General features: G+C 42.4%; 1 protein-coding gene across 3 annotated transcripts in view; it reads left to right on the forward strand.

Annotated features, from left to right (window-relative positions):
- The window catches only part of LOC149238416 (uncharacterized), a 335,656-nt gene that overhangs the window by 185,997 nt on the left and 125,379 nt on the right, over nucleotides 1-24,280 (forward strand). The window contains exon 7 of one of the 3 annotated variants that reach the window (XM_089373034.1): nucleotides 15,959-15,995. In XM_089373034.1, coding sequence (XP_089229160.1) covers nucleotides 15,959-15,995 — 37 coding nt within the window. Of the gene's footprint in view, nucleotides 1-15,927; nucleotides 16,000-24,280 lie in introns of all 3 variants that reach the window. The other 2 variants (XM_089373036.1, XM_089373035.1) reach the window with 2 other exon arrangements.

The following is a 24,280-nucleotide window of genomic DNA, read 5'->3' on the forward strand; positions in this document are numbered from 1 at the left end:
AATTAGGAGAGTCCCTCTGCCGAGGATGCTCTGGACAAACACTTCCCACTCTTCTGAGACAACATTCAGGGTTGTCCTCACCATAAGCTCCTGATCCGGTGTTGTTCCTATAGCAGTCAACTGATCTCGTATCTCATTCAATCCTCTGAGGAAGGAGTCAATCGATTGACCCTTTTTCATCTGATACGACCCCGTCTAGTTCTCGAGCAGCATTCTTCTCTCAACAGAAGTATGCTGGTAGAGGTTCTTGAGAGCCTCCCACATCTCAAGTGCCATTTCCTTCTCGACTATATGTGGTACCACATGATCCTTGACCCCGTCAAGGATAATGCACTTGGCCCTCACCATCGCCTCTTTGTACTTATCGTTATCATTGGGGTTGACTGGGATAGCTATAACCTTTAAGGCGAAGTTCTTGACATGATTTCTGTCAAGCACTGATAAGATTCTGGCCTTCCAGACTGCGAAGTTTGATGCTCCGTCTAGCCTATCTTGGTCTCTTACCCCGTGTAGTGCCATGATGCTCCTTTACTTCCCTCCTGGAAGTTCTCTGCTCGACTCCTCTGAGTCTCTGCTTCCCGTCTTGAAGTTCTCTTTTAGACTCCCTTTGAGTCCTGATTTCCCTCCTGGAAATCCTTTTACCGCTTGTCGAGATGCCCCCTACTCTGATCGTCTTGTGCAACTGCACTGCTGATCCAGGTTCCTCGGCTAGAAACCCTCGGTAACAACTCCTCTGGCCCTGCTCTGTCAGGTACTGTTCTGACTACAGTGCCTCACCAACTCCACTCTGCAATATTCCTGTAGCCTTCTAGACCCCAGCAACTGCCTCTCTGTGAACTGTGTCAGCCCTTCTCTACCTCACGCTGCCTCTGCGTCACCCTGGATGGGTTTGCGTCAGCCCTGGGATGCCCTGCGTCAGCCCTCTGGCCCTCTGCATCAGCAACGCTGGCCTCTCTGAGGCTCTGCGCAGTTCCCGACTTCTTCTGCGTGGCTCTGGTTGGCTCTGCATCACACTTCCTTGGCTTTTGCGCTGCTAGAAACAACTTCTGTCACCTTGGGGTAGCTATTTTCTGCTGCTATTGCTCCGCTCGACTGATGTCTTTTAGTCCTCCTGTGATTTGCAATCATGCTCTGATACTATGTTGAAGTTTCTAAGTTTACTTAATTTAGAAACCCTTCATGCACTTTTTTTGATTTATTCCTACCTACTTGTTAATTTTTCTTTAACAAGTTATTTACAAAGTAAATACTGAAAATAAACACCAGTGCATGTTCAACATATTAGTATATTACAGATCAGCAACTAAAAGAAACAAGAACAAACACATCACATGACACCATTATTTTTGGACCAATGTCCCCGGAAAAGCCCAATGTGGGAAAACCGGTGCAACTATCTGAGGGTTTTCTTATTAAGCAATATCAGTGTACAATCTAGGTGCCGTAACTGGCCTACCCAATAGAGAATTTCCTTAGCAGCTATACCTCACAGTTTGAGAGAAATCTCCTGGCTGGAACCCCGGAAAACCCTTCTGGCAGCTCCTCAGCGCAAAACTGCTCCTGCAACCCCAGCGTCTGCCCAATTTGGATTGCGTCAGCCCTTCTCTTTCTCACGCTGGCTCTGCGTCAGCCTTTCTTGGCCTGCGTCAGCCCCAGGGGGCCTTGCGTCAGCTCTGCGAGCCGTTGTTTTAGCTACGCTAGCCCCTCTGGTGCTCTGTGCAGCACTTGGCTGCCTCTGCGTGAGCCTTTGCTGGCTCTGTGTCACCGTCCTTGGCTGCTGCGCTGCTCTCTTGGCACAATTTTTGCCTTCTCTTTTCCTCTATACTCAATGCCCCTCAGCTGCTCTCCCGATCACTGATTCTATCTCTCTTAGCAAACCTCGCTCTAGAGAATAGAATGACTGATCATCTGGTGTGATCTCCAAGTGACCTCAAGCCTCCTCTTATACTTTTCTTGTTGACGATTCAACGGCTGAGATTAAGTCCCTAATCAACGATTAAGATTAGATCTCGCTTGATCCATGTTTTTTGGACCACTCTAACACAGATTCATATTAATACACATTAATATTTTATTTTCTCTAAGTTTAAACTTAGGGACTCCATTAAAAATATTAATTATTTTAATATCTCCTGATCTGTTTAGAATTTGCCCAAACCCTTTTTGGGTATTGCAGATCTCATGTGCCTCAACTTCTCCACCAAATTTCGTGGCTAGAGCACATCTGATGCTAACCCAAATCAACACTACCAGATAACGCTCAATTTCAAGAAGTGTCTGTTTTGTGTTCCTTTTGGGAAGCTATTGGGGCATGTGGTTTGCAGACAAGGACTGATGGTAGACCCTGTGAAGATCGTGGTGATATTGAACTTGGAAGCGCCAAGGAGTGTGAAACAGCTACGCGCTACTCTGGGACATATGGGATATTACAGAAAGTTTATCAAAAGCTATGCCCAAATCACTGCGCCTATGGAGAAATTGTTCAAGAAGGATGTCACGTTAAAGAAAAGATGGTCACTGCACCGATTCTAGTCTTCTCGGACTGGAAGAAAGAGTTTCATGTACATGTCGACGCGTCATGTATAGCGCTGGGAGTAGTACTGACATAGGCTGGTGGAGAAGGATTGGACCATCCTATCGCGTTCGCAAGCCGCAGATTATCCAAAGCAGAGAAGAAATATTCCACCACTAAGCGCGAGGGGCTAGCTATGGTGTATGCGCTCCAGAAGTATAGGCACTACTTGCTAGGAGGCCATTTTAAGATGTATACGGATCACTCCGCGCTAAAGTACCTAGTCAATAAGCCTGTGTTGGGGGGGAGAATTTGCAGATGGCTCTTATTGTTCCAGGAGTACGATTTTGAAGTTGTTGTGAAGCCTGGACGATTGAACGTGGGACCAGACCATCTGTCGTGCATCGAAACAAGGGAGGAACCTACTAACTTAGAAGAAGGATTGCCTAACGCGCAACTATTTGCAGTGCGTGTCGCAGATGGTCATTTTGAGGATATAATACACTTCCTAACAATAGGAACTGCACCAGAAGGATACACTGTCCAGCAAAAGAAGGAATTAGTGGTGTGCGCGACCAATTTCTCTATCATTGCTGGGCATCTATACAAGATGGGGACTGATGAGATATTACGACGATATGTACTTGAGTTCAAAAGAAGAAGCATCCTCGTGGATGCTCATGGGGGTGTCGCAGGAGGACATTATGCAAGGAGAGCAACTGCGCAGAAGATTCTACGCGTAGGGTTGTGGTGGCCAACCCTTCATTAGGATTCAAAAGCATATTGCAAGGCATGTGATGTATGTCAAAGAACGCGAAGGCCATTGCGGAGGGATGAAATGCCTTTGAATCCACAAATGACGTTGCAACCCTTCGAGAAGTGGGCGATAGATTTTGTAGGACCCATTCAGCCACAAGGAAAGACAGGAGCAAGGTACATTATCACTGCGACAGAGTATTTGACTCGTTGGGCAGAAGCGCAGCCGGTGAAGGATTGCACAGGTGCGACTGCCGCGAAGTTCCTATTTGAGCATGTACTGATGTGATTTGGATGTCCGAAGATCTTGATGAGTGATCGTGGTATGCACTTTCGTCATTGACGGAGGAATTTCAAGTATACCACCAGAAGAGCACACCTTATCACCCACAGGCTAACGGGACAGTGGAGGTGTTCAACAAAGTGCTCGAAAATGCACTGACCAAGGTTTGCAATGCTCAACGAAGTGATTGGGACCTACGCATACCTGCAGTACTGTGGGCTTATCGAACGACATGTAAGAAGTTGACTGGACAAACCCCTTTTAGGCTTGTCTATGGTGTGGAAGCAGTAATGCCTATGGAATACATCGTGCCTAGTCTGCGCATAGCAGCGCTTACAGGTATGACGGATTGCGGAGCCCTGGAGGAGAGGCTTGTGCAGCTGGATGAGCTTGAAGAAGAAAGATTTTTGGCTGGATTTCACCAGCAAGTCCAAAAGCAGCGCAAAAAGGCATGGCATGATCGACACATCAAGTTGCACACGTTTAAGGTAAATAACCTGGTTTTGTTATATGATAGTAAGTTTGATAAATTTCCAGGGAAATTTAGGATGCACTGGTTAGGGCCTTATGTTATTAAGATGATTACTGACGGAGGAGCAGTACAGTTGGTCAAATTAAATTGAGAACCCTTCCTAGGAAAGGTGAATGGCAGTTGCTTGAAGCCATACATCGGCAGCCCAGCCATGTGACTAAATGAAAGTAGCACAGTCTTAGCGCTCCAGGCATTTGAAAGGAGGCGTGGGACTATAAACTACATTGCCTGGGTTGGGGAGCTGCGCGATTGGAAGATGGTGCGAAGCAAGGACATGTCATTGGGTCCGCGACAGCATGGAGGGAGCTGCGCTACCCAGGGAGAAATTGCGCAGGTCGGTTGGAAAGTGATCGTTAAAGTCACTGTTCATGAAAAGACGGCAGAAGTGAGGCCAAATGGAGTGGGCAGCCGACATTTAAGACGAAATTTATGGCTTATATCCTTGAAAATCTGCCGCCAATCCGGCATTAATGAACCGATTTTGGGGGAATGGTCGGATTTGAATTCAAAATGCCCTATAAATTACAAGTCGCTGCCTAGCGAAAAACACTTGGCATTTTGAGAATTGAGTTGTTGCGCTTTCAGGTGCACATGAACTGTGAATTCTTTCAAGATCTGATAGCGAGTCCGGCATTTGAACAATTGTCAAAGGAGACACAAGCACTAGTGAATAGCGTCATGTCAACTCGCGCAAAAGCTATGAACACCGAAGGAGTTGCAGCCGAGGGGAATGTGCAGGAAATTGATATGGGGTCCGAAGTAGCTACCTTAGAAGTGGCCGATGTATTGGCGGAGGTCCCTAGATCCCCGAGAACGCATAGACCGAAGCCAACCCCAACCAAGGAGACCATGAAGGACAAGAAGGGCAAGCAATTTTTCATACCGGTGCGCGCGTCACCAAGACCAAACCCACCAAAGCCCACTGCCTAGGAGAGAGGCAAGGCTATAAACCTAAAACCAGAAGAGGAGGATATCGAAGACATCCCCATGGACGATGTGGATGTGGGAGTGGAAATAGAGGAGGTTGAAGCCCAGGGCGCAGACCTTATTACACAGTTGTTGGAGTATGTTTCTCCGCAAGCCTAAGTCCAAGGTCCCAAAGGACATTGATGAAAGTAAGACTCCCCTGCAAACCTCTCTGCTACTAGATGAAATTGCTTTTAACGGTTCGCGTTTGGCACAGGTGCCAATATTGAAGCTCGAAGACTGGGACTTGGCGGACCACAAGAAGTTCCCACATGCGACCAAATAGCTGATGCGCTGCATCATAGACACGAATACGGGGATGACTACATTGGAGCCGCGGAAGTGGCTCAGAGGGGTAGAGAAGGCAGGCTTACTCAACCTGCTTTGGGTGCCGCTTTATAACTGCACCCCGGTGACAGTGTTGGTCATCAAGCAGCTGCTGTGCTTGGTGCATGATGGGTGTCTATGGCTGGAGGAGCCGATACCCATCACCGATATGTTGATTCACAAAATAACGTGCCTGCCATATACAGGTGAAAATCCAGCTATGATATTTGGCGGCAAGGGTGGCGAGCAGGTGCTCGCAGAATCAATGAAAGAAAAGTTCAAACTGGTGAAGAAGCCGCGTAGGTATGCTATCTCCAGCATCTGCGACCCCGCTGTGAAGGTGGCAACGTAGATCCTTGCAGGGAAGGTGATGCGGAAGTGCCGCGCCGATGAGGTGTTGACACCTGTCGTCGCGCTCGCACAACAGTGCGCAGAAGGAGTCCAGTTTAACTGGTCGGACTACCTTCGCAGAGAGTTCCTGGTGAATTGCCGCGAAGCGCAAGAGCAAAGCAAGACCTTCCACTACGTGTGGCTCTTGCTATTGATTGTGCTAGTGGCGTTGGAGCTACAGAGGAGAGCCAATTCCCCTCGGTCGCGCTAGACCTTCTTGAAGCAGCGAAGTACGCTTCGCTGTGGGCGACCAAGGACGCGGAGCGTGTTCGGGACAACAAGATCTTCTGGATCTTGATGGAAATGAATATCAGGATGGCCATCAATTGCAAGCTGCGATTGTTGCCCACAGTATATGCTAACCTGCAGAGCTATGTCGAATTTAAAGCTGATTTCCATCGGATATCAATCAAGGCGCGGAAGGACCCTGCACAGAAGTGGTACGATTTGCCATACCTAGCCACAGATGATGCCATCGATGCGGTGCTTGATAAATGGTCGGCAGAGTGGCGCACTACCACGGACTTTGCAGTGGGTGGAAGCAAGTCTGTCGCACAAAAGAAGAAGGAAGAGGTCAAGCTAAAGATGGCGCAGCTGGTTGAAAAGAGGAAAAAGGAGGCCACTGAGAAGGCCCAGGCGGAACAGGCAAGAAAGGAGGCAGGAAAATAGACAGGTGGCGCAGAGCGGGGCTTTGACAAAGGCGCGCAGTCGCCTTCACCTGAGACCAAAGAGGAGGACACAGAGCAGCATGACGCAGACCCTCAGGAGACGTCTGCTCGCATTAAACGATTGAGAGAGCTGGAGAAGGGAGGGTCCAGAAAGAAATTCAAGGCGACCAAGACCTCGCTGGACCCTATCACACTGACGGAGGGCGACTTATATGACATCGGTGACACAGTTAGAGATGTCACTGCGGAGGCCCTACAACAATTTGAGAAGCAACAATAGATCATCTTAGGGGCCATCTAGACCGGGTTGTAGGAGTTGCAGACCCACGCGTCCCAAGCTGGTACGCTGTCCACCAGCTTGGCTATCGGCACATTAGAGGCTACCGATATGCTGTTTACGAAGGCTTCCAGTGCGATAGTGTTGCCAGATGGAGCACTGACCACGAAAAATGAGGCTAACAGGCCCACTGTCAGCGCTTTGAAAGGAGTTGGACTGAACTTGGCAGCGCTTCTGCGCGAAGCACTCCACCTCTTGCAAGATGGAGTAATTTTAGAGTTGAGGGCCCGCGAGCACCGCGCCCTCCAGGTGATCAGTGAACAGAAGATAAACAACGAGCAGATGGCCCTACAGAGGAATGTTGCCATCGTCGCTGAGGCTGAGGTGACCAATTGGAGCAAGAAGATCATACAGGTCGTGGAGGAGGCATGCAGAATGGTCCCAGAGTTGACCATTCCGGAGGAGGAGCCAGTCGAGGTACGCATCCGCAAATCGGCCACAGGGGTGTGTGACACTTGGACAGAGATGGCGCGGGTTCAATTGGTGCTAAACCTAGAGATGGCAGAGCTCCAGTTGAGGGCCCAACCTTCAACACCGCCAGAGGTAAAGGAACAGCGGGTGACCGCTGTCACAGAAGCAGTCGCAGCGGTGGAGAGTGCAGTAGCAGATTGCACATAGTTGTTCGAACAATCGTTTGAGGTCTTGACCAACTTGCAGGAGGACCCAAACATCCAAAGGCTAGAGACAGAAGCGCGCGAACTCCAACAACGCTATGATGAAGTTAAGGGCATAGTGCGAACCGTCGCACTGACACAGAGGTTAGCTAAGCTGTAGGAAGCCAAGCAGCTGAAGGAACAGGTGGACGCAGCGCTACACAAGGAAGCAGTGCTGAAGGCGCGACTAAAGCCCTGGCTGGAGGAAGCTTACGCAGTCATAGGAAACATTGAAGGCAAGCTTGCAACTCTGCAAGTGATGCAACAACAGCTTCAGGTTGACAGCGCAGGGGCAGTAACCGAGAAAACAGTTGAAGATGCGAAGCAGGCAGCAGCTCAGTGCACAACCGAAGTTGCAGTCATCAAGGTCGAGCTGGACGGGCTAGGCGCAAAGATCTCTGCGCCTACAGAGTGACTCGAGGGCGAGTCATGATGTTTGTGTTGGGGACCTGTTGGGAGCGGTATCCCCCAAGGGCAGTTTTTGGGCTAAAGGTCCATGTTAAGTCAATTTTTGTAATATAATTGTAAAGACTCCGCATTTTGTGGTCGTGGAGCACGAAGGTGTTATGTGTCAAAAAGGGTAGTCCGCCCTTAGTTTTGTAAAGTAAAGTCGGCTGTAAGAGACCTACCCATGGTCCGCGGACCATGGGATTGTATAAAAAGAGCTAAGCTCTAAGTAATCAAGAGATCAATCAATCAATAGAATGGCATAGAGTGATAGCTCTGAAGAAGAAGTTTAAGTCTTGGGTCTTAGTGTAGATAGAGGCTTTGCAGCTGAGTGCGCAGGGGCTTAGGGTAGAAGTCTGCAGCTAAGTGTGCGGACCCATGCAACTGTGTGCGCATGGTGGACAGAGTCTGGAACACTTGGGAGATATTAATAAAATGAGTTATTATGCAATTTTTGTGTATTTGTTTTGTTGATGGGTTTGGATATTTTGTGTATGAATTTCCTTTCTTATGCTTATATGATGTGTGAATGAATGCAATTACTTAGAATAATTGAACGCAATTACGAATACCTGCTTACGCGGTGATAACTTCAAGTATTTGACAAGATAAGCAAATCACTTAGGATAATTAAGGAATCTGCACGGCACACTGCCTTACCAGCGCAAAAGTACTTGAGCCACAGGTTAGGGTTGCGCGAAGGTCGACTATATACTTTCGCGAAGGTATTGAGGACCAGAATATAGGATTTGTCTTGCAAGCTCTAGAGTGAGACCACCTGCGCCAAGGCAGGGATAAAAGAAATCAAATGACATCACAACCTTCTTAGGGTGTGGAAACTTGGTTCCAGCATCCCCCCATACTGCTTCGGGTGAGACTTCGGTCCGTGCTCCGCAGGTTGATGCCGAAAGGGCCAGTAGTGTAGGGATTTGTTTGGCTCATTAATGCTGAACCTGGGTCAGCCCCCCTCAAGCCAACACCTCCTAAAAGGGCAAACTTGGCCTCTTTGGAAAATATGAATTCGTCCTCCTGCAAATAACAAATACACTCCTTGGTGCTGAAGATTGCCTACAATCAAAACTCGATTAGATCTTCAAAAGTAATCTCTTGAGATAATCCAACTAGGTTGGCAATATTGTCCACCGAAATTGGATGGTAGCTAGCTATGGTGGCAATGAAATCCATTGAAACGAGTGTGAGGATTTCGCTTGAAACCCTCGATGTTGGAACTCTCTTGAGCTCCAATCCAAACGACAATGAGAAGTCATAAGATGGAATACTCCAAAATGATTTCCTCCCTCCTTTTATAAGCTTTTGCCGGACCTTCTCCAACCTTCAAGATATCTCCCCTTTTTAATCATTTAATTGATTAAGTCACTTATTTTCTAAGTGACTTTTACCCCTTTTTATTCAATAATATCTGTCCCTTTAATAATAATAATTTTGCTCCTTTTAATAATAATACTAATAATAATATCAAGAGTGTCGGGCAAAACGCCTTAGTCCCCTTAGTAATTTTCTCCTTCTAGCTAGCCTAATGGAAGTGTTAGGCGAGCAAAAATCTTGTCTCTGTGTTCAAGAATTCGGGGATATTACAAAGTCTATTCTCGTTATTTATATTGATGCATTCAATATACATATATCATTTGAGTTAAGGGGAAAGGAACCTGCAACTTTGAAGGGTGCCCAAATCTTGGTTGAGAAGATAGAGAAATATGGGTGAGCTTCAGGAAAGTCTTTCAAAGAATAAATCAGAAGTTAAGGAAGTAGCATGTGACCCCATCAAGGAGCTAACTTAGTTAATAAAGACCATGGAAATCAAATGAATGCGATACATAAATAGTTGATAGCCATGGAGAGATCCTTCTTCGTCCTTCTTGTCCTTCGCTTGCTTGCTTAGAAACTATCTTGGGTGAGAGAATGCGAATGCCCAAATGGAGGAGGTCGAGCTGGCTTTATATAGAAGTCTGTCTTGGGTGAATGGACGTGTCTTTTGGCCAAGGCCAACTTGACTTGGAGGGAAGCTGACTTGTCACTTTTGGAGCCAAAATTTACATTTCAAAAATTCAAATTTTCATCTTTAAAAAGTCACAATGGGACTTTGACTCAAAATAAATTTTCTTTTGACTCAAGCATTTATAAATATGCTTTACAATGATAAATACAATTACATCAAGTGACCAAATGTACATTATGAAGACCGACCATAGTTACAAATTCAACAACAAGGACTGCCTCAATCCGTCAGCCAATTCTATAATAATCCGATTGAAGTGCACCCTCCAAGATGCATGCTCAAGAATACATTAAATATACGCCATGACATAGGAGAATGTGCTCCATGGTCCACCTTGAATAAATCACTAAGTGTGTCCTCCAAGATGAATGAGTGAAGAAAAAAATTTAATATTCTCCTTAGGAGAGTGCTCCTAAATTACCTCAAAATATCAAATGTGGTCCACAAGGTGCATAAATATGTGTGAAATAATAATCTTCCGTGAAGAAGAAGTTAACCACAAGTATGAATCCGAAGGTGGGCACTCCAATGAATGCATGTGCAAGCTAGGTGCTCCACAAAGAAGAGAACCGGCTGACCATATGTCAAACTTTACTAGAGCAAGGGCATGCTTCTAATGAACTTCAAGCACAACTTCCAATGCATGACAACCCTCTAACAATGTATAAGGAAGGAATCACCAACAATATAATAACCAATGCTCAACTAACTCCATAGATGTTCCCTAGAAAAGTGTGCCAACCCCCTCACACTTGAACTAAAGTAGGGTGCTCCACATGCAAGGCTTGGTCAATGGTCTTGGGATGTTCAACAACTTCCCAAAATAGAAGATTCTCCATGGGTGCTTTCTCCGCTGTGCAATCACTTCCTCTATAAATAATAAAATTTGCTCCAAGGTGTCTAGAACTTTTTGAAACTTGTGAAAATAGATTAGATCACTCATCAAGTCAACAAAATTGAACTAATTCCTCTGATACCATGTTGAAAAATCTAGGGCATGTAGACATTAGCTTGATTCTTCGTTACATGATAACAATTTGTGAAGTATTTAAACAATTTATCATAGTTAGAGGTTCCATTCATTATTAGTGTATTTGATTACTTCATCAAACTGCTACCAAAAACAAAAGAGACAAGAACACAAATGTTTTGGCTTTCTGCCAGGGCCAAAACCTCTCCCTCTTGGAGAGGAAAACCCATGCGTAAATTCTTCTTATAGAGATTCCATTGACGAATACCAAGACCATGACCCTTGACACATTTTGCCTCTCCAAGACCAAGATACCAAACCTCCTTTCAGTCACTGCTAAGATCATCCTCATTGCTGCATCATTGAAGCTATTACATCATCACTGAGATCTTCACTGTTGCTTCTTTACCATATCAACAAGATCTATTGAGATCTCCACTGTGATCTCTATACTTTCATCAATGCACTGAGAGCTTGATCTTCATCACTGTACTTTAGCTAAGATTATCATCACATTAATTGTGAGCATGTCAAGAGTGTATTTCTAGACCGTGATTACAACAGGGGAACCTTATTCCGAGACAGTGAGAATACACAAAGACAGTGAGGGATCTGAGCTCCTTTTCATCATATATATACAAGGACTGTTGAGAGATAAGTCCATCGAGACTGTGGTAACGTTTCTTTTTAGTCTCCACATTTGAGACTAGGATCATGATACCCATCTCACTGAAATTTTATATCACTGTATTTCTCTTTAACCAAAAATGTTGATCCATTGTGTTTATCACCGAGACTGCTACAAGGATATCATTGGTATGCCGAGACTGTAGAATGCTGAGACAGAGATAGTGACATGCCCAGACTACTTTGCTGCTTTCTCCATGCGAGGTTACCACCTTCAGATCTTAGGTATGGTGACATCGTTCACTGCTCCATGCATCGAGGTTGTGACTGCACCTAAAACCCAAACTAGGTGCACTCAAACCCTACTGCATCTCCTCTCTTTATAACTGCGGCTCCCTCTTCATGACTATGGCTTCCTTCTTCATGACTACGACTCCTCTTCTTCGTGACTACGGCTCCTCTTCATGACTGCGACTCTCTGTGGCTTCATATCTTCACTACGGCTTCACCTCTATGTGAGTTCTGTCCTTCCACTTTGCGGATACCCCAACAGGGTATTTATAGTAGTCATCTCATATATGCAAGCCGACATCAACTTTTGAACCGACGTGTCTATTATTTCAATCCGACATGACATAATTATATATATTTAAAACATTTATTTGAGCTGACATGATCATCTCCTTATTGCTTTGCTTGCAAACTTCGGAAGGCTTGTTTTGAGGCATTGATCTTGGTCTTGGAGGGCTATTAGACAACTTTGAAGACTTGTACATATTTACATGAACTCATGAAGAGTTTCTACACACATGACATGACTCTTTGACATATAAATAATTCGTAAAGACATCAAGAAGTCGTCTTTCACCTAGTGACACCTCTTGCTCATGAAACCCATGTAGCAAGATTACAAAAAGTAATAATTTATTTCCTTTAATTACATCAATCACAAAGATCATGGCATTATGAAGACCGAACCTAGTTACACTTTCTTCAACAGTCCAAGGGGACGACCCCTCCACTCAAGCAAAATAACAATAAAATATGTGATCTGCCTCAATATGTGTGTCAGTGAAGGGATATGCTTGATCAAAGTGTTGTACCATGCAAAATAAGTTTTACTACCTAGCAAAGACCCACCATCATTCCAAGATAATAATACAACAATAGGCTCAACTTAGGCATGAACCTGCGGTACACCCACCACCAATTGATTACTATGTCACTAAGCTTTAGGAAAGGTTAGGTCACTATGAAAGCATATGTAGTACCTCCCTTCAACTCAAAGTTAGGAAATGATACACATCAACAAGGGTACTTACATTGACAAATAGACATCCCCCCTTAGATGATGTGTAGAAATGTTACAATCAATGTTGCGAAAATCACGATTTTTTCATTTTGAAAAAATCTTGATTTTTTATTTTTTGTTTTTTGTCGATTTTTTGCCGATTTTTACTGATTTTATCCCGATATTTACAATTTTTTCCGATTTCAGACCCTCGCCAATTTAATTCCGATCGTGATTTTCGCAACATTGGTTACAATGTTATATCATCTAGCGAAATCACACCAAGGAAAAGTATATTTTACCACACCACTTCTAACATGAAAGAAACATAAGAGAAGTTCTAGCTTCTAGTGATACATTACGTATGTTCCCACTACACATTCAACAAAAGGTGGCCATGTAGAACAACCCTACCTAGTGACAAGCTGTTAAAATTGGCAACTAGGGCCAAACTCCATGTGGGTCTTCTTATTTATGGCAGCTGATATTTTTCTTGGATTCCTCTTGTCGAGAGGTGTAGGATTGATCTAAAGATCATCTGATTCCGACATGTATTCATGGAGATATGAATTTATTTGTGTTATGTGACATTTCGTCAAGGTCGGCCGGCAACCAAATTACCCAACTTATCCTCAACGTTTTACTATAAATAGAGGTGACTTGCAAGTCATTTGAGTCACTCATCTCTTGTGATCTCTCACTCCATTTTGTTTGTGTTTTGATGGAAGGAGAGGTCTAATAGAGAAGCCCTTACGTTGTTCTAAAGGAGACCATAGCCACAGAGGAAGAAGGGTTTTATTCACAGCTAGATGCGGTCCTAAAGGGAGGAATCTATCCTAACCCTAGCCGCAGTAAGGAAGAGCCTTAGCCGCAGAGATCTGGTCACTATCCTAGAGAAGAACCCTAGCCCTAAACGCAGTCTAAGGGAGCTACAATTCACAGCCTAAAAGGGTTCTCTAATCCGCAGTCTATGGGACCCTTCATCTGCTGTCAAGTCAAGCTCTAAAGGAGCCCTAAACGCAGGTCTGTAAATCACCTTCCATCCGCTGTCAAGAGGCCCTAGCCACAGTCAAGGTAAGGCCTATACTCACAGCTAGCTGCAGTAAGGGGGAGGCTTCTTATGCTGTATGTAGGAGGCTGTACCAAGATCTAGGAGTAAGCCCTAATCCGCATTTATTAAGGATCCTAATCTTCTGTTATACATGGTTCAGATGAAGCTCTAAAATGCTGTTAATGGAGGTCCTTATACTCAGCCTGATGTAGTCCTAAAGAAGCACTCATTGACAGCTATGTTCACAGCAAAGGTGGCTGTAAGGAAATATCTTATCACAGCATTAATACATGTTTGCTGTAGGTAACTATGTGATGAAGGGAGCTGGTATAATCATGCCCTAAGGACTGTTTGATAAGCCACAGCTTTACTGTAAAAGAAAGTGTTGAAGTCTGCTCCTTGGTGTGTGATTCTTTACTTCAGCATTGCTATGTGCTAGGCCATAGGCCATAGCATCATAGCAAGGGTTTATTAAGAGCTGATTCATTGAGATTAGTGCCCTCATCAGTTCAGCTACATATCACATAGCAATGGAGTTTAGGGCTGCATATTATGCCCTAATCGGAATTGCAGGAGCAGCTTGTCATCAGTGGATTGGTGCAGCAGTATGAAGGGCTTCTACTTTGATGATCTACTTCAAAGTTCAGCACTCTTATTGGTTAAGACTGTCAAGGGAATTCAGGACTGCATCTCTGAAATGACATCAGTAGTAGAATGATAGTCCTTCTTCTGCTGTCATAAAATCTCAGATTTATGTATTTGTAATATCTCTCTCTCTGCTGAACTATTGAAGAATATAAGAAGAATTGATTAAGGGTTTCCCCACATTGGGGTTTGTCCCTGCTGCCAGCTGGTGCCACATCTTGTGTCCTCTTGTCTTCTGTTATTTATGTTTATGTTCTATCCACACTTTACTATCATGCTGACGTAATTGCTAATCTGGAATTGATATTGGGCTAATATGAAAAATTGAAGTAAATTGCTCTAAGCATAGAACATACCAAAATTAACACAAGCCAATATCATAGCATCCTCATACATACTCACTAGGATGTTTCAAAATATATGACACATAAAGTGGCAAGCATACATATGTCAAGAGAGTTATCCATCAAGCAAAGGTATGAAAGTAGCACTAAACCACTAGATGACCATCGATCATGACCACTTACCATAGAGAAGTGAATCTCCTCCTTTGAAGATCTCCAACAAAAAATCCATTCCGAAAAAGAGAATATTCTCCATGAAGGTGTGTATCCTCAAATTCATCCAAATGCTTCATGGGTACCAGCTTCAAACCCCATCAAATATGATGAAAATTACAATGTGAAAGCTCATACAGTGAAATGTAACATGCATTGTCTTCTAGAAAAGAGAGGAAAACCCTATTATTTCAATAATGGTTCTCTGCTCATACGTACTTATAAATATGTGATGGCTTGGTTCCTGCATCAGAATGATAGGGTTTTTGAGTACATTGTATTTTCTCTCCATCATTTGTTTTGTATGAAACTACCATGGGCCAAATATTATTGTGGTTTGTTTTTGCCACTTATTTCCTATTATTGTAATAGGTGGAGATTTTATCTCAAATCTTCAACTAGTTTTTTGAGATTTGTTCCGTGAGAAAAGCTTATTAATTTAATTTTAAAGTTATTTAAGCTTGTATACTTTCTTAAAACAATCAGCCATAGATTTTCATTGGCACACCCTATGTAGAACTGTCTCATTTTTGGCCTGTCACGGGAAAAACCCAAATTAGCAATGGGATATACAACTGTATGCTTTTGGCAATGAAAATCCTTTTAGTTCGAATGAACTGTACCCTTTTCAAAATGAGAACTGCAATTAAATCCCTTTTTAAATAAAAAGTCCGCATATTAGATTCAGCAAATTTTATACTTGTAGAAATTAGAATTTTGAAGCCCATCTTATCATGAGTTTCTATATTGGTTCTTTTCACATATAGACCACCTATATCCAGTTGATTATCAAGTCACCTTGATATGTTGTCTTCACTTTGGAAACATTGATGCTTTCTTTACACATATGACAACTGTATTTCATCTCATATTTTCTCCTTCTTTTCTTGGATGTCAGATAATCACTTTTGATGACTATGGGATTTCAGGTCATCCTCAGCATCGTGCTGTACATTATGGAGTGCGGTAGGTATATAATTTTGTATTCATTTTAATTCATTTTCATGCATGCATCCATTTCAAATCTTTCTTGGAACATCATATCAAACAATGGAGGCATGGGCAATGTGCTTGTTATGTAAAGCTGTAGGCTTATTTTTCATTCATCGAATTCCTAGTATGAATAAATAATTCAAGAGAAAAGGAATTTGATACAAAGAAGTCCTACACCTAGAGTTTATTTATATTATATGACAATGACTAGGGATGATTCGATGCCATTCATATCTCTTCACATAACATATAAAATCAGTTGTTCATTAAATTAGGTGCACCTCTCTTAGTTGGGAAATCACATAAGATATAAAGAAACATTGGGATTATAGTATATCGACTCTGCTTTGACTCTAAGTTAGATTTTAATCAAGTTAAATGTTGAACAAGTGTGCTTAATATATAAGATGTAGCAATAGTGTAGTATATACTATTTAGTATGAATGTTGCAATGCACCAAATATTTATTAAGTATGAACTTGTTGTGCCACTTATAGAAGCAATCGTGCTAATACCTATGTATGTACCTATAAGCATTCGAAAAATAAAGAATTATGGATGTTATAGCAAAATCTTGCATCTCTCGAGATAAAGTCCAAATGCTCAAGTGCAAGAGCCATTGTACTTAAGAGGGGGCCACTGTGTTGAAAATTGGGGCAGCTATGGGACGAATTTCCCTATAGAAACCCTAAGACCCAATAGAAGCCCATCTTGCCCCTAAGATGTATTCAAAGTAAATAAAATAAAATTATTAATTGGTTTGACTCTTCTCTTATTTAATGTGGCCCGAATCCACTTGGGCAAGTGATCTTCAAATCATGTGAAAGTATATTTAATGATAATTCAAATTTAAGTGTTTTCCCTCCAAGCTTCAAGTTGGCCTGCCCCAAGGGACATGTCCCTTAATATGCATGATCTACTATAAATAGCCAATTGTTGTGGCTCATTTTGGCAGAAAAATAAGCTCTCATCTTTGGAAAATGATTTGATCTATTATAATGGCTCGTATAGTTCTGTGGCTCGAATTATTGGATCATATTACAATGGCTTGATTATTTAGCTCTGAGGCTCACAATGAGTTACAATAGCTCATAACTGTGGCTCCTACATATTCTCTGGCTCACACCATTATAGTGACTCTTACATATTATAGCTCGCGGCGGAATTTCTAGAAACGATTTCTGGGTTTTGGAGATGTCATGTATTCTAGCCTCTCCACAAAATTTCAAGGCTAGAACACATCCGATGCTACAAAAACTAACACTCCTTCTTAGCGAGGAACGTGTTCTAGTGCTATTGCGCACCCTGTAACAACACCCTGTCTTTGCATCATCTTCTGTTATGCTGTTGATGTCTGGCCATACTGCCCACCAACAATTGCGCAACTCTGACATACGCTGCATCTATGCTGCTGCTGACACTGCCATACTATTGCCAACACTGCATTTGCACTGCAACTCCCTCTCATCTGTTGCTACTGCAACTACAACATCTGTGTTGGTATCATCCTAAGACCCTTTTTCCTTCCCAAAAACATATCATTTCTCCATACATTTTCATCATATTTCCCTCAAAATCCTTGAATATTGATTATTAATTGTTCTATAGTTATTAAATTGCATAGAAATTAATTTAGGGGTTTTATGTTCCAGAATTAGAGGTTTTTGATGACATGACTACAGGAAGTACCCACAACCTGTAATGAGTTTACCGTTTGACATGTGGCGCAGCGGATGAGCGAGAACGAAAAGAATGGGCGAAAATTGGAATGTCCAAGGATGGACAAACACCTATCTCCCATCCAAATCGAGCCTTCTATGCATGCGGTCAACTTCAGTCAAAGCAGGGTACTCTGGCGCATAAAAGCAGCAACAGCATCATTCTATTTTCATTTTGATTTTTGTTCTTTTTGAAACTTATGGTATGGAAACATTTTGAAAAAGCTATGTAATAAACGCGGCAACAACACTATGTACATTCACTGCATCGATGACATGGCTGTATGTACGCATGTGTAAATACAGTTAGTTCAATGTTTTGAAGGTTAATCAGTTGTTGAAACATTTGCTCAGAACAGAGTTTTAGTTAATACACAGAACCATTTACAGTCACAACGTGTGTATACTCTTTTGCATTGGTTGATTGCTGAACGGTGGTAGTCAGTATATCCTTAGGCGCGGACGGGCCCTGCGTTCTTCGTTTGGTATACTGCTCTTCATTTTGTTACATTTCAGTCCTTATATATTTGCACAGCGTTGTATTAGATTCGATTTGTATGTTTGCACAACGTTGTATTGAATTCGATTTATGTATCACACAGGTTGCATCATAGTTTCGATTTACATAACTGTTGATTCACATAGCATACGGGTTGCAGTCATATAAGCTTTCGATTCCTTTATGTTTTGAGTTTCATTACATGTATATGGTGTGCGCATCTGAAGGGTTTATTGTTATGTTGAATGGTCAGCATTAAGATCTGGAACGAGAATCTTGTAAGGGATTTGGTCCTTGTGCGACTTATAGATGCATGCTTATAAACTCTGTTTCAGTTTATAGATCATTTATGCTCTTTTTATATAGTTTAATAGTGTAAATATCTTGCATGCTGTGTGTGTTTACCAAGCAAAGGTTTTCTGAGTGATACCTCTGTAAGGAGGTTAGAATCATTGCCACAGTCATACACAGGACTTAGATTCATGGGTTGCTTTGATAGATGCATTTCATAACCAGCATTGTAGTCAAGTACATCAGTAGGGCAATCTAGGTGTGTGAAGGATAGGCTGCATATCACGGTCTTCCGTAAAGAAGCCTTGCAATTTACCTCATAATCACCTGGGCGGTAATTCTTTATGTCTATATATTTTAGACCACGCCTCTAAGCTTACGCACCTCGGCCGATATTAAATATAGAGTCTAGTCTAGTACCCTAGCTAGAACCACTACATTTTGGCGCCGTTGCAGGGGATTATACTGACATGCATGGGATTCACCCCGACACATGCACTCACCACATTTACACTGACAGCACCATTAAACCGGTGAGGCAACCACAACGAAGAATGAACCCCATGCTCCAAGACATTGTCAGAGAGGAGTTGCAAAAACTCTTGAGAGTCAACTTTATATATCCTATTTCTGACAGTCAGTGGGTATCCCCATTGGTTATTGTGCCTAAGAAGAATGGCAAGTGGCGTATCTGTGTTGACTACAGACAGCTAAACAAAGCCACGCTCAAAGACTACTTCCCTCTGCCATTCATTGACCAAGTGTTAGACACCCTAGCCGGCAAATCATCATTTTCCTTTCTTGACGGTTTCAGTGGCTACAACCAGATACGGATTGCCTCTGAAGACCAGGAAAAAACCACCTTCACCTGTCCATGGGGCACCTATGCCTACAATGTTTTGCCATTTGGACTTTGTAACGCTCCAGCTACATTTCAGCGAGCTGTGTTAGCTATCTTTGCTGATTTGATTCATGATTGTGTTGAAGTGTATATGGATGATTTTTCAGTATATGGCAATTCTTTTGAACATGCATTAGAAAATCTAGAAAGAGTTTTGAAAAGGTGTATTGAAGCTAACCTGTCCCTCAGCAACGAAAAGTGCTTCATGATGCTAAATGAAGGGATAGTGTTGGGCCATTATATCTCTTTTCAAGGCATCCAGGTTGACCCAGCCAAGGTCCAGATTATTGCTGATTTTCCTATTCCACAGAACCAGAGAGAGGTAAGAAGTTTTCTCGGGTATGCTAGCTATTACCGCAGATTCATTGAACATTTTAGCAAGATAGCCTTACCTTTGTTTAAACTTCTTGCCAAAGATGTACTTTTTAATTGGATTGAGAACTGCCAACATGCATTTGAACAACTTAAGAAGAAACTATCTACTGCACCAGTCCTGAGAGGGCCTAATTGGAGTTTACCATTTCATATTTTTACCGATGCATCTGACACTGCCATAGGTGCATGCTTAGGCCAAAAAGAAGAATCTTGTACATATGCAATTTATTTCATTAGTAAAAATCTCACACCTGCCGAGCTAAACTATACAGTTACAGAGAAGGAACCACTTGCCATCATTTATGCTGTGAATAAATTTCGCCATTACATAACTGGTTATGAAGTCTTTGTACATACTGATCACTCTGCCATTCGACATCTCATGAATAAACCAATAACTAGTGGCAGAGTTACCAGATGGTTACTATTGCTGCAAGAATTTAACATCACAGTGTTAGATAGACCAGGCAAAGAAAACCAGGTGGCAAATTTCCTCTCTAGACTGCAGAATCCAGGTGAGATTGTTCCTGTTGAGGACTCTTTTCCGGATGAGCACTTATTCGCAATTTCCATAGTAACTCCTTGGTTTGCTGATTTAGCTAATTACTTGTCTACAGGTAGGACACCTCCACATTTCACTGCAAAGGAAAGGAAAAGACTGATCAAACAAAGTGTTAGATATTCTTGGCTTAATGGCGATCTCTTTTACACTGGTTTTGATATGATCATTAGGAGATGTGTCCGAAATGATGAGGTAATTGACATTTTAAAATCTTGCCATGATGAACCGTGTGGTGGGCATTTTGCAGCGAAGCGGACAGCCTTCAAAGTTCTTACTCTTGGATACTATTGGCCATCCATTTTCAAGGATGCCAAGAAGTATGTAAAGAGTTGTGACAGCTGCCAAAGGATGGGCAGACCCACAGCTACCGATCAGATGCCCCTTCAGCCCCAAGTTCACTTAGAACCATTTGATAAGTGGGCTCTGGACTTCATAGGACCGATCAACCCAGCCTCTAATGGTAAGAAGTACATCTTAGTGTGTACTGATTATGTCACAAAGTGGGCAGAAGCGAAAGCACTGGTAAGAGCAACCGAACACACAGTCGTCAATTTCCTTTTTGAGGAGATCTTTGTGAGGTATGGAGTGCCAAGAGAAATTGTCACTGATCAAGGTACCCAATTCACCTCCAAGCTCATGAAGGACATCACAGACAAGTACCAGATAAAGCATAGGAAAAGTGCCCCCTACCATCCACAGGCCAATGGGCAGGTGGAATCAACCAACAAGACTTTGGAGGGGATCATTACCAAAACTGTTGCAATGAACCGCAAAAACTGGGAGGAAAAGCTCAAAGAGGCACTCTGGGCTTACCGGATTACTTGGAAAGATACCACCGGATTTACACCATACCAGTTGGTGTACGGTAAGGATGTCATGCTTCCTATTGAGTTCCAAATTCACACTTTTAAATTAGCTGCAGATTTACTAATTGATTTGGATCAAGCACAGAAAGAGAGAATCCAGCAGTTGAACCAGCTGGATGAGATGAGACAACAAGCAGAACAAACCACCACCCTCATGCAAAAGCACAGGAAGCAATGGCATGATTCACACATTAAGAAGAAGCACTTCAAAGAAGGTGACTGGGCTCTGCTTTTTGATTCAAAATTCAAGGATCATAAAGCTAAGTTCACCACCCATTGGATGGGCCCTTATGAAATTGTTTAGGCTTATGACAATGGTTCAGTAAAACTCCAAACTATTGATGGCAAAGGTCATTCTTTCACAGTCAATGGTCATCGCCTGAAGCTGTACAACAAGCCCATCAGCAAGCAAGATTTTCTCCATACACTATCTCAGCAAGAAGAGGTTGAGGTACTGCAACCCTCAGCTGCAGTATCACTGCCTTAGTTTCATTTTCTTTCAATTTCAAAATCAAGAAAAAAAAAAAAAGACAAAAAAAACAAAAATAATAAAAAAATAAAAAAAAATTGAATAAAACAAAAACTCAAAAAATAATAATGGGTTAGATGTGAAAACCAGTATCTGGCACAATCTAACCCCGAATTCCTACCTGAAAACCAATTTATTGGCGGGTATGAATTCTATTTCTGTTGTTCATTGTTTCATTTCTCAGTTGCATCATGACTTGAGGACAAGTCAAACTTTCAGTCGGGGAGAGGGAGACATCTGTTCTGTTACTTTTATCTCTCCCTTGTAAATTCTTCAGATTTCTTATTCTATATTTCACTGTAAATTTCCAACAGCAGCTTGTTACCAACATTCTAGACTTTAACAAATAAGCTGTTCTGTCATGATTTTCAGAGGGACCTGGTTATAAATAGTTTGCAGGGGGACCTGTTTTGTTCAGACACCTATGCTATCAACACCATCAGTGCAATGGGACCTGTTTAAGATATTCAGAAGGGACCTGTTTAAAGCAATTGACACCTGTTTGAGACATTCCAGCCAGCAGTAGGGACCTGTTTAAAACATTCAGTTGGGACCTGTTAAAAAAAAATTCTTGACACCAAGGGCTACTTCAACAGACTTCCACCAAGCTTTACAAGGATTTGGCACCAACACTCCAGCAAATTGCAAGCTCAGTGAACCTGTAACAATACAAAGAGCTGCATGAACATCTTCAGTTTTTTTAAGGGACCTGTTACAGCTTTCTCAAGGGACCTGTATCTTCAAATCTTCTTAAGGGATCTATTGCATCTTCAGTTTTCTCAAGGGACCTGTATCTTCAGTTTTCCAAGGGACCTATTACATTTTCAGTCTTCAAGAAGGGACCTGTACATTCAAACTTTTCAAAGGGACCTGTTACATCTTCAAAACTTTTCTCAAAGGACCTATGTATTCAACCTCCCTCAGAGGACCTGTCAAAAAGAACAGTCAAAAGGATTAGCAACTCAGCATGTCAAATGATCAACAAGAGAGTAATGTATTTCTGTTCTTGGACATTTAATTTCCTAGATTAGTTTTTAATGTAATTTTGGTGACTATAAGCTGTTGTAATTAATTTCAAGGACACCTTCATACATCCACTTATCACCCTTTATCCCACCAAGTTTCATCATTTCCCTACATCCACCTATCCCTAACACCCATCACCAACACATTCACCATGTCATATACCCTCCAGGCATACCAACATTCTCTACATGACTGAATATAATTGAAAAGGGCACGTGGTGAGCTGTGTGTTTGTTTTAAAAAATATAAAGGATGAGATAGAAGCGGCCTATATATATTCTTTACTCCATACAGTCGAATCATAACAAGCGGCCTATATGTTTTACATCACACGCACACCCGAATCATAACCTCGCCACCCAGCATTGCCACCCAGCATTATAGCTCAGCACTATGGGTACGCTCTCAGCGTTCTTATGCTAACATGCATACAAGCGTACAACCCTCTGTTTTTAAAATTGTATGATTACATTGTAAGGCGAGTACAGGGTATTTCACATCCTCGGTTCCCATAACTTACAAAGTGAAAGTTTGAAGCAAGGAACGCGAGGAGATTGTCATCATTCGGGTAGAGTTACAAAGTAAAAGAGTGAAGCAAGGAACGCCGAGGAGATTGTTACCATTTGAGTGGGGTTACAAAGTGAAAATTTGAACAAGGAGCACAGAGGAGAATATCACTGTTCGGGGTCGGTTTGCACAGTGAAACCGGTGAGCGCCGAAAAGGGAAGCATCACCATTCTACTTCTAACACCCACAGCAGTCATATCGACCAACTAAGCACCATAATTAAAGACTGAAGGAAGCTATATATACCAGGTAACCGACTTGACATCTCTGTGTTTAAATTTTAAAGAGCATAGACAAAGAAGGGTTCGAGGCATAACCCTCTGCCATCACCATGACTAATAGGGTCGAACCTAGTACATTTGATAGCTCACAATACCATAACGATTGCATTGAGATTCTTCAAGAAGCACAGTGGTTACCTTTTCTGGAAAAATTCCATGGGAGTAATGAAGAAGTCACAAAACAATTTGCCTTTACCTTCAATGGAGAAAAGGCCCTAATAGGCACCTTCTCATTCAGAATCTTAGAGGATACCATAGCTCAGGCAATTGGACTCAGCCCTGAGGGAGAAAAGTACTTTAAAACTAAACAATTCAAGGAGAAATCATGGACACAGTTCATGTCCAGGTCTAGAGTTTCCTCAGTAAACTGGAAAAAGGGAGTTCCAAGAAGCTGGTTAGTTCATCCTTGGGATGAAATGGTTTACATTATCCAAAAGTTTATAACATGTGAAGGTAGATACAACATTGTTTATCTCTATCACATCAAGCTACTCCTCCATTTAAAGAAACAATGTGTAATCAGTGTGCCATATTTTCTGCTGCAAAGTTTAACAAAGATGGCCAAAACTATCCAGAAACAAAAAGGGAATGAGGATAAAAGCCTGTACCATTTTGGCCTGATTAAAATCCTCATTGAACATGA

The sequence above is a fragment of the Pinus tabuliformis genome, chromosome 8 (genome assembly GCF_031772625.1).
Source record: "Pinus tabuliformis cultivar Carrire ecotype Pingquan chromosome 8, CPIR1, whole genome shotgun sequence".
Lineage (NCBI taxonomy): Eukaryota > Viridiplantae > Streptophyta > Pinopsida > Pinales > Pinaceae > Pinus > Pinus tabuliformis.